General features: G+C 35.6%; 2 protein-coding genes across 3 annotated transcripts; both read left to right on the plus strand.

Annotated features, from left to right (window-relative positions):
* Positions 1–1,972: 1,972 nt before the first annotated feature.
* Positions 1,973–8,076, plus strand: LOC140873673 (septin and tuftelin-interacting protein 1 homolog 1). 2 transcript variants are annotated; one of them, XM_073276881.1, is made up of 5 exons: positions 1,973–2,127; positions 2,736–5,400; positions 6,411–6,470; positions 7,178–7,231; positions 7,580–8,076. In XM_073276881.1, the coding sequence occupies exon 2, from the start codon at positions 2,760–2,762 to the stop codon at positions 5,319–5,321; it is 2,562 nt and encodes an 853-aa protein (XP_073132982.1). In that variant the 5' UTR covers positions 1,973–2,127; positions 2,736–2,759; the 3' UTR covers positions 5,322–5,400; positions 6,411–6,470; positions 7,178–7,231; positions 7,580–8,076. The 2 variants fall into 2 exon arrangements, with proteins under 2 accessions (XP_073132982.1, XP_073132983.1); XM_073276882.1 differs by having other exon boundaries at positions 7,587–8,076.
* Positions 8,077–8,780: 704 nt separating this feature from the next.
* Positions 8,781–11,340, plus strand: LOC140873794 (uncharacterized). Its single transcript, XM_073277049.1, has 3 exons — positions 8,781–9,074; positions 10,579–10,905; positions 10,982–11,340. Exons 1-2 carry the CDS (start codon positions 8,879–8,881, stop codon positions 10,896–10,898), a joined length of 516 nt encoding a protein of 171 aa, XP_073133150.1. The 5' UTR covers positions 8,781–8,878; the 3' UTR covers positions 10,899–10,905; positions 10,982–11,340.
* The last annotated feature ends 468 nt before the right edge of the window (positions 11,341–11,808 follow it).

An 11,808-nucleotide genomic window follows, 5' to 3' on the forward strand; every position in this document is an offset into this window, starting at 1 on the left:
ATATATAAAAATAAAACTTTTGAATTTTAAATATAGGATATAAATTTTTTGTCTAGGAAATAAGAAATAAATAAAAGTTTATCTTTTTAAAAAAAAATTAGATGAACTAGTTCACCGAAGGCCTATTCAATCGGTTCTTGGCCGAGTTTGACTCATTCCGAGTGAGTTAACTGGAAAATTAGTTTTCGGAATTATTCCAAATCAGACCGTGATCGGTTCACGGTCGAGTCGACTGATCCGCTCTAGTCCGGTTTTAAAAACATTGATCCATATTCTTTTCGAATCTTCGCCTTTTTCATTTTTCAATTATTAGTATACTCTCGTGGATTTACTTGAAAGATTTTTATAAACATTCATAAAAATTTTCACTGATTTTCAATGAAATTTATGATTAAAAAAAATAAAAGAGTTGTACTTAAAAATAAAAAAAGTACGTACACTAAAATATGTTTAGTTTGATTTCATTTAATAAAGTTTTTATATGTTTATTCCGGTTTAGTACATGCCGTCTGCAGGGCACTACCTTGCGGGTGATGTGTAACCCCATGATTGGTCAAAATTAGTGGGTTCCATGTGGGACCCACTGATTTTAACCAATCATGCGTCGTCACGTCATCCGCAGAGCACTACCCTGCGGGTAGCATCTACTCAACCGTTTATTCTATATAATAATCAATATATGCGTGTATATATGTTTGTGTGTGTCAGTGCATATATTTTCATAAAAATTTTAAAATAATTTAAATTTTAATTAAATTAATGTACTACATATATATATAATTAATTTTAATTTGTAAAAATAATTGTGTTATTACTTTCGATTATGTGACAGAAAAATGATATGATGAGCAATCATCGTGAGCACCTATGTGAGCACCTGTTAACGTAGCATCATGTACATCCAATAGTTGACTAACACATCACCTATTATATGTTGTTTCCTAATGTATGTTTTATATTGATCATATATTTCCTGTCAAAAAATATTGATCATATATTTTATCGAAACGAATATATCTTTTACAGGACGATAATTGGTTAAATTGGTTTCGTTTCAATTGTTAGCGTAAGAAAACGGGTTACGTCAAATTAAGTGCTTTATTTTTTAAATATTACTCAATTTATTGTTGACAAAGGTTTCAAATACGAGAGAAATTATTCAGTAACAAAAGTCTATAACATCTTTTGTGCCACCAATTGTTGTTTTTGCCACATTTCTTACTTCAATTACATCAAATTCGATAATTCATCTCACCAAACGCGTTAAACTACTTTTCAAAACAACCATTGTACGCATGTACCAATGAACTCTGAATTACAATCGCACAACTTTTTTAATTTCGTACGTAACTCCTCAATCAAATTTAAGAATTCATAAACTCTTAAATTACAATTCATTAAATTATCAAATATCTAAAATAAATTAACCTAATTTATAATCAGTATAATTAATTTGATTTTGTCATTTCTTATATCATATCAATTATATATTTCGTATCTGTCTATTTTAATTTGTTTTATATACATATTGTTGTTTTAGTTCTTATTTATTTAAAGGGAAGGAATTAAATTAATAATGTTGATTATAAATTAATTTATTTTATTTTAGATATTTTAAATTATATAATAATTAAATTACAATTCATTGGTTTGGTTAAATATCAAATTTGATGCAACTAAAGTGAGAAACGTGGCGAAAAACAATTGGTAACAGAAAAGATATTATAGGTTTTTGTTACATAAGAATTTCCTCCTTCAAGTACGGTCTCACTCACAGTCTCACCATATTCATGAGATAATCGATCGGACTCATTTTCATAAATTAGGTGGAATAAGAAATGTGTCCGATGTGATTATTTGTTGGGCCAATTTTCAAATTGCATATTTTTTGGGCCAAAGGCAGTGGCCCAGAAGTCTTTTTTTACCCAACCAAGCCCGTAAGAAAATAAAGTGAGGGTTGTTCTCTTTTCGATTGCCCTAGCTAGATTTTAAAATCGATTTCAGTTCTCACAAGAAACGAACGAAATCCCGATTGATAGGAATCGACGCTTCCTACAAATTTTTGTTGAATGCCGGATTTTTTCTCCGGTTCAACTTGTTATTGAAGCTTAAAATATCGTCCTTGAGGTGAGTTTTAATTGTATATGTTGTTAATTTCCTGCATAAGGAGACCCGCAGGTTCATGTAATGGAATAGCTTTGTTTTTGTTTTTGTCTTTGTTTTTTTTATTATCACAAACTGGAAAAATCTAATCTGAGTAATATGTATACGAAGGTGAACTGTTTTCGTTAGCATATCGTGAAATTGTTTCGTTCGAAAATAATTAATTTTTTGTTCATTTCTTTATTTCTTCATCCCAGTTTCCACATTCTATGTTTTACGGGAACGAATTAGATGCGTTTAGTTAATATATATGTGGAAATTCTTTACTCGTTATCTCTCGCTTAAGATATTATGTATTATGTAGACATTGTGTATGAATTCGTAGTCTGATCACTTAATCTTTCTGTCTTCCCCTAAAAATTCTTTTAATTTGGTTACAGATAGAAATAGCTGAATTTTTTTGGGTTCTGTTTGTTTAGTTTTCACGAAAATTTTGAGCGGTTCATAATTGTGGTTAGTTCTGTTTTCTAGATTTCTGTTTGGTCTGAACTGAATGCTAAATTATATAGTCTCTCGAGGTAATTGATTGAAACTTTTAATCATCCATCCACTTTTTGGTCCTTCTTTTGCAGGACACAGTCTGACCACTTTTTAAGATGGATGAGCATCAGGAAATGGAACGTTTTAGTATGGATAACGACTACGATGATGGTCAGTGGATTGGTGGCGAATTTATTGGGAGGCGCAAACAAAAACGAGCTCAGACAAAAGATGATATCCTTTATGGTGTATTTGCTTCTGGTGATAGTGATTCTGATTACGAGGTGTCTGGTTCAAAGAAACATAGGAAATCCAAGACGACTGATTATACGAGGCCAGTCAGTTTTGTTTCTACTGGCTCTGTTTTACCCAATCAGGAGATCGATCAGAATTCCAAGGAAGATATGCAAGCAACTGAGGAGGATAATACCCGACCTATGGGTTTGGGTCTTGGATTTGGTTCTTCCTCTTCCAAAAATGTCAACAATGTTGCCGGACATGTTGAAGCTGACAAGGATGTAGACGATGATTTTTTGCCCTCTGGATTTGGAAAGAAGATAACGGAAGGTGCCAAGCTGCGACGAGAGAGGGAAAAGGAAAAGGCTGTGCTGGCCAAGAAATCCTCTCAGGCTGTGAGAAGAGAATTGGAGCCCTCTGGTGTTGGTTCCTTTGAAAAGCATACCAAGGGCATTGGGTTGAAGTTGCTGGAGAAGATGGGTTACAAAGGAGGTGGTCTCGGTAAAAACGAGCAGGGGATTTTAGCTCCCATCGAGGCCAAGCTGCGGCCTAAGAATATGGGGATGGGTTTCAATGACTATAATGAGGCTAGTCGTCCAGCATTAGCACAATCGAATGAAAAACCACTGGCTCAATTAAGTCAACCTTCAGAGGGTCGCCCAAAAGAGAAGCTTTGGTCGAAAAGAGCTCCACAGAAAAAGAAAGTTTATATAACTGCCGAAGAATTGCTGGCCAGCAAACAAGAACAGGGTTTTGAAGTTTTTCAGAAGGTTTTTGACATGAGAGGACCACAGGTTCGAGTTTTGACCAATTTGGAGAACATAAATGAGGAAGAGAAAGCCAGGGAAAACGATGTTCCAATGCCTGAACTCCAACACAATATCAGATTGATGGTTGATTTGGCTGAGCTAGATGTGCAAAAGTTGGATAGGGATCTGCGGAATGAGAGGGAGACTGTGGTTGCTTTGCAGAAAGAAAAGGTGAAACTTCAGGAAGAGGCATATCGTCAGAAGAAGCAACTTGAAAACATGGAAGAGATAGTTAGTGTACTGGACCGAATAAGTGACCAGAGCACAAATGGATTGCTGACGCTACAATCACTTGCTACATCATTTATGGACTTGCAGACTAGATTTTCTGATGATTACACGCTGTGCAATTTATCATGCATTGCATGCTCATACGCTCTTCCTTTGTTTATTAGAGTATTTCAGGGATGGGATCCGCTTCAAAATCCAAGACATGAAGTTGAGGTGGTATCCATGTGGAAGAAATTACTGCAAGGGAAAGATTCATTGAGTGTCTCCGATGCCAGGTCACCTTATAATCAATTGCTGATGGAAGTTGTTTTTCCTGCTGTGCGAATATCTGGGACCAATACTTGGCAGGCACGAGATCCAGAGCCCATGCTCAGGTTTTTGGAGTCTTGGGAAGAGGTTTTAACTCCTCCTATTCTAGGCATCATACTCGATAGCATAGTCATGCCAAAATTGTTCGCCGCAGTAGACTCATGGGATCCACGCAGAGAAACCATCCCAATTCATTCTTGGATACATCCATGGCTGCCTTTATTGGGACAGAAGTTAGAAAATTGTTATCACACGATACGTAATAGGTTGGCGAGTGTCCTTCATGCTTGGCACCCTAGTGATATGTCTGCTTATTACATATTGTCCCCTTGGCAAACAGTGTTTGATCCTGCTAGTTGGGAGCAACTGATGGTTCGTTACATCATTCCAAAATTATTGGTCATCATGCATGAGTTACAAATAAATCCTGCCAATCAGAAACTTGATGAATTCTATTGGGTACGAACATGGACTGCTGCTATTCCTATCCATCACATGCTACAACTGATGGATATCTTCTTCAATAAATGGCAGGAAGTTTTGTATCATTGGTTACGTTCTAGTCCAAACTTTGAGGAAGTAACCAAATGGTATCTTGGCTGGAAAGAACTTCTTCCACCCGAACTTCAAGCGAATGAGCATGTTCGGTTTAGGCTTAATATTGGTCTGGACATGATGAACCAGGCTGTTGAAGGCATGGAGGTGGTGCAGCCGGGTCTTAAAGAGAATTTAAGTTATCTCAGGGTGCTTGAACAAAGACAATTCGAGACGCAGAAAAAAGCATCGGCACAAGCTCAACAGCAGACCTCTACTGGCATGGGCAATGGTATTCAAGCAGATGGTATGGGTGGTGGGGTTGAGATGAATTTGAGGGAAGTTATTGAAATTCATGCTCAGCAGAGTGGTCTCTTATTTAAACCTAAACCTGGAAGAACCCAGGATGGACACCAGATATACGGCTTTGGTAACATAAGCATAATAGTAGACTCCCTTAACCAAAAAGTATTTGCACAAAACGAGGATAGGTGGTCTTTGGTATCCCTTGAACAGCTGTTGGAGCTGCACAATCGTTCTACTTTGAAGCGACATTGAGTTTCTAAGTTTCTCACTGTGATCTTATCAAGGAAAAGCAGTTAAGATGCTCAATAACTTGGGATTCATAATCCCTAAGGTCGGAATCACATTTATTATGTGGCATGAATATGATCGCTGCTATTATCTTGATATATTCTTTTCGTATGTGATAGAAGCCCGTGTTTGCATACCACTCGCACTAGTGAACTGTATGGAATTTAGTATGGAACAGCGCCGTTTATACGAGACCACATTTGACCCACATCTACTACTGTAATTTTCGTATGATTTGAAAAATGATGATATGCTACGGTCGCAACTTGTTGCTCTCAGAATGATTATCCATATAGAAGTTAAAGTTTGTATTCATGTGTTCATATGAATTTTAGCAATTTATAGTTTTACTTGTATGGGGTTTATTTATTTCAAGTTGCATTTTCAAATTTCATATATGTTTCAGTAACCGCTAAAAATTACACAAGCATGTGGATGTTTCTGTTATAAGACTAGGGTAAACTGTTTGCAATGGTTAGATCATGCAAATCAAGAGATGGCGTCAGTGTCCAGGTAGCAGGCACAAAGAAGATAGAAGATAATAAATTATGTATTTGATATACCAATTGTACAGTTGATTGTTATGTTGGACATGGTTATCGTTAACCAATGTCAAAAAGTAATAGGGATCGTTGGACATGTTTATCGTTAACCAGTGCCAAAAAGTAATAGGGATCTTCTATCGTTATCAGATATCTTAGTTTCGTTTATATGTTTTTAATCCGTTGGCATAATTAATCGCTCTGAGGTCCAATTTTTTCAAACTAGTACCAAGCATATATATGCATTGAATTTTAATTCTAGTTATAATAAATCTTTGTTCAAAGTATAAATGCATGGGTGTAATTTTTCATCATCAAATGTTATATTTGAGTTATTTTAGGAGTGTCACATTGAAACGTAGTATAAATGGTATGTAATAGGGTTGTAACGTACTATTGACTATTTCGAGGCTGTGCGCTGCTATCCATCATGGGGAAGCTGAGCGTTCGCCTATATTTTCTTCAAGTTTTATGTTTATGGTCTAAAAAATCCTTTTTTATTTGTTTTCAGTCACCGTTTCCTCATTTGGTTATTGGACCCATTGCTGCAATTCATGCAGGAATCCATCAGGTTTGTCTGGATTGAGTTTGGTGTTTTTAAATGGTTTTGTACGTTTTCTCATTTGGTTGCTAAACTGTACTTTAATTCGAGTTACCACCTGTTAGATAGGTCACAGGCAGCATTGCTCAAGATCTTTGTTAGTATTTGCTCAAATTTCCGTGGTTGGACAAATTTTTATTCTGAGCCTTTAGAAACTGTTCTCTTTGCAGATGCGTGATAGTTCTTTCCTAATAATTTTACTTGCTAGAAGAATGAAAATTTGGAACTGTAACAGCGTTACATGTGGTGTGTCTGAGTAAATATTCAACTAATAGAATTTGGGGAGTGTTTGCCAGATATTTTGCTTTGGTGTAAGTGATTAAATTTATTGGCTATGAAAAAGTGGAGAAAAATCAGAAGTGGGTATAGTTTGAGAAAAAAATTGAAAAGCTGAAAATCATAAATGTGCAAGTGTTTGATAAATAAGTGATCTAATTCCAACTTTTTATGCATAATCAGTATCTCGCCAGCTGGATTTCAGTTAAATCAAACGGAAGCTAACACAGAATTTGATTTAAGAAACACAAAACTGCCTTTCGAGACAAAAACCAATAATTTTTAGTGATTGCAAACACTCCCTTAATTACCATTCTAAGCTTTTGTACTTGTCCATGCTTTGCACTTTTTTAGAACAAACAACTAAACAAGAACCTACAACTAATTTTTGTTGATGACAGGAGATGATGACTGTTACAAATGGAAGCCACAAATATGCTGGAATATCTGCTGAGGTAATGTCCATTAGTAAAATGATGTATTTATTTGGTAACTTGTTTGATTGGTGCTTTTGTGTGATTTCTCTGGTTTCACTTATTCTGTTTGTTTTTTGTTCTCTGCATATGCATGCAAAAGTTCATCCTTTTCCACATGGGAACATATATAACTGTCTTTGTCCACTTGCAATTTGAAAGTTGATAATAGAATCATGATATTTCTTGAATTCAATTTCTGTATTATGCAAGTACTTGTGGTTATGCCAAGCAAAAAAAGGTTGTTTCTTCTTGCAGTTTTAATGAAAAAACAATTGTGTATTTCCCTCTGTAAATTGAATCGAGTTAACTGAATTGAAATAAAATCAGTGATCAGTTTTCTCCCATGGATTGATGGCGGTCGGCAGAACTTGTTGACCAGATCAATGTTGAAACTTGATCCCACTAGCTGAATATCGGCCGGGGATGATCTGAGGTTCTCTTTGGAAACCGGCAATCATCTGTCATTTTCTATATGGGATGATATGTGTAAACTGAGAAGTAGCAATTTCCAGCTGCTACCATCTCTGTAAGAACCAAAACGAGAACCTGGAGGAACTTACTATTCCCCGGATGGTGTTTCAGAAGCTGTGCTGTTAGTTAAAGAAGAAGAAAGGAATGCCATTGATAGGTCATTTTAATGGAGAGATTGTAAACATTCTTACAGTAGGTAAGAAGTCGGGAAACGTCTTTAAGATTATGTGCAAATGTGTGGAAGTCCCAAAATTCGCCTAATGAATATTGAATATTTACTCGTGGGGCATTCTGTATGTGAAGATGTCTTCGTGATTCTAGTTCAAGGAAATATTTGTGCCCAATTTTTTTAATGGATGAAAGTAACAGTATGTTAATGTGCTGTTTCGATTGCATGAAGTTTTTGGGGGAAAAATGATGTTTTTCTTTAACACCTGTGAAATGCTTTAGAAAGTATTAGTCGGAAATTTTGTTATCCTTTATAAAGAGGTATGTCAAAAATATATAATGATAATTCATTTACATCCAACTAGAGGAGCTCTTTTATTTAAAAGCACACCTATAGGCTATAAGGCTATAACATCTATGCACTCATGTAAACACCGAATTCGCAGCTACAATGCAAAAATTCATACCCATCTTAGAACTCCACTCAAAAATTTAATCGAAAAATTAAAGTTATTTATATATTTTTATTGTTTTTTGCCCTATATGTTCTCTCATTTTATTAGTTTTCACATCTTCCGACATAATCATTAATTTATGCTAAATAGCTACATCATTACTTTTGACCAAACTCTATCTTAAAATAAATTTAAGAAATGATTTATTGACAAAATATATACTACGATAACATTTTATTTTGTTCGCACAAGACGAAGAAAAAATATGTATATTTTTTAATCTTTTCAAAGAATAATTTTTCCCAAGATAAATTCTAGAAATTCTCAAAGGCCCACACAAAACGAAGCCAATCAAGCCCATAAATAATATCCAATTATCATTTTTCAAGAAGAAATTAAATTAAATTAATTAAAGAGCCAAAAAGATGAAGTTTCAGCAACTTCACTACACCTCTACACACCAGTATACACTCACTCACTCACTCACTGGTAACCGCTTTGAGGGAGAAAGGGTATTTTGTTATCGTTGAAAATGGCGGTGAGGAGTGGGGTTTTGAAGGCAGTTGTTGGAGCCATGGCATTGTGTTTGGCAGCGTACATTGTTGGCCCACCTCTGTATTGGCATTTAGTGGAAGGCCTCGCCGCATTCAGCCGATCGTCTTCCTCCTCCTGCCCTTCCTGCGACTGTGACTGCGTTGATTCTATGCAGCTGCTCTCCGTTCCCGAAGGTAACAGCTTTCGTGTAGATTTGATTTCAACTGATTTTTTGGGATATGAATGCATTTTTTGTTATGTTTTGTTCCAGTAATTATTTGGAAGAATAGCTTTTTGCTGTGGTGATTTAATTGTGTGCATTTAACGAAAGACTTGTTGTTTGGACTAAATAATGTCGAAACTGGAGAAAGAAAGGAAGCAGAGAGAGATTTATGAGCCTAATTCAGTGTTGGAGCTCGATCTGAGTTTCCGAAACTTGAGCTCATTTTGAATGGAATTCGAATCCGCTGAACGTATGGCGAGGGAAAAGAGAGACCAATAAACTTCAAGATAAAAATAAAGTTCGAAATCTCTTTTCCCGGAAATAAATTAGGCATAAAAAATCTCGAGGCTCTTGCTCTGGATCTGAGTTCTGGACTTCAAATCTTATAATGGATGGTTATTGGTGAACTATCCAAAGCTTTCCTTCCCAAGAAAGAAAGTTTACATTTTTCCCTTCTTTGTTAGGAATTTGAGAGTTATAAGATCTTTGGGAATTGGGACCACCTCAATTATGGAAATATTCCTCCATATTTAGGCAGCTAAGGGGAAAGATTGAGAAAGAGTTTCTGGATTTGAAATGTTTTTCGAAAGAAAGAAAGCTGAAAGGGAGTGCAGACATTGAAGATCAAATTTTTTTGTTCAATCCAAGTTAAACGTATTACGTATTTATAATGTAAGCTAAGTAAAAATATATGGATTAAATTAAATAAATTAAAAGAGACTTCCACCCTGAGGAAAAAACTCTAATGACCAAGATCCTTCATCCACATCATCTTTTGTGATGGTCATATCATCTACATATAACAGCAAAAGAGGATATCACCGATCAGTTATGAGGATATCATAAGTTAGAACAGAATGGACAATGGCCGAGCCCATGTTTACTAAATAATGAGTCATTGGATGAGAGCAATCAGTTATTGATTACTGAAAGTAAGTTGGGTTGCTTTTCAGAAACTCAGGCTTATCTTTTGATGGATTCGTAACTTTCTACTGTCCTTGGAAACTAAGATTCTTACATTTACAGAAAGGAAAATTTTAATTGCTGTTTCATCACCAAATGCTAGTAATTCTGCTAAATAATCATGCGTTGGAGTTAGATTTTGGTTCACAATACTTCAAAGGTCCTGTGGTTAAATTGGCTTGCCCTAGATTTTAATTTGTGTTTAGCTGTTTTTTGTATGAGTAGTCTGGAGTCTTGAATAGATTGTGAACAATCTTTTGGCTTGTTTACCTGTATTTTCTCGTTTGCACCGAAGACGCGTCCCCCCCCCCCCCCCCCCCCCAAAACCTTAATTTTGAGTACCATCCTGTAAAGGTATAGAGGTGTCTTGCCAAACCCCTCATCTATCATAAGGTGGTTTTAATTATTCCATAAAATGGTATCGTTTGCTTTAGTTTCTTGAATTTTGGAACTTCTATGTTGAATTCTTTATCTTAAACGCCTTACTTTATTTTTCACTTTGAGTCTTACAGATTGCTCCAAGCATGATCCAGAAGTAAGTAAGGACACACAGAAGAACTTCGTGGAGCTACTGTCTGAGGAATTGAAGCTGCGGGAAGCGGAAACTTTAAGAAAGCATCAGCATGCAGATATGGCACTTCTCGAGGCTAAGAAAATGACATCTCAATACCAGAAAGAGGCAGACAAGTGCAATTCTGGAATGGAAACGTGTGAAGAGGCAAGAGAAAAGGCTGAAGCAGCTTTATTAGCACAGAAACAGTTGACTGCTAAGTGGGTGCTGAGGGCTAGCCAAAGAGGTTGGAAAGAAGGAATAACAAATCATCAATCCTAGCCTCCTGGTAAACAGACTGATGTAAAATGCGAACACCTCAATATTTTTTTCATTAATAACTCAGTTGTTTTGTTGAATGCTAGGTGTGATTTGGAAGAGAACATCTTCATTAAATCATCTGAGTTGAAGCAGATGATCAAATTTCAGTGCAGAGATTGATATCGACTTGAAGTTGCTATTATGTATGAAGATGAGCCTTCTGATTTTAGTGATTTTGTTAGCCAAACGCGACCTTGAATAGAGATCGTAGGCTTGGTACAAATATCCTTCATGTATATAATGCGTGGAACAGATTACTAGAGATTTCTTATTGTCTAAATCAATCCTTGAATTAAAGTCCACCTTCATGCATAAATGTGCATGTGGATAAATGGTTTAGAGGTACTACAATCTTGTGTAAGAATATTGTGACTCGCTACGGTTCATGTGATCCTTCAATAAGTTCAGCCAATCTTCGTAGTTTTTTTAGTTCTTTATATCTTTTGTTAATCTTCAACCTAGAAATCGATTTGGTTCCCTCCATTTTTTAAATTTGAACAGATATCATCACCCTCAACTTCAGTCAAAATTCAGACGACTACCACGTATTACTACTTACTGAATTTTGATTTATTTAATTTGTTTGTTTTCCTTCTATATTTCCTTCTATTTATTTTAATGACAACAATAAAAACCATGAAGAAATTAAGACCCGAATGGTCCACTTACATGTGCCACACGTATGATATGAGCTTTTCCCTTCTGAAACTGCGCATTAGATAATTTATATTTTCCCTGATTGAAAAAATAATGTGCATTTCACAAGGACTTATTCCGCCAAGAATAATTGATTTACAGGGCTTTGAAGTCTATCAGTATCCCAAGAATTTATATATGCCATCTTTCTGCTACTTATTTATAAGTTGTTTGG

The sequence above is a fragment of the Henckelia pumila genome, unplaced genomic scaffold, assembly GCF_033568475.1.
Source record: "Henckelia pumila isolate YLH828 unplaced genomic scaffold, ASM3356847v2 CTG_80:::fragment_1, whole genome shotgun sequence".
Lineage (NCBI taxonomy): Eukaryota > Viridiplantae > Streptophyta > Magnoliopsida > Lamiales > Gesneriaceae > Henckelia > Henckelia pumila.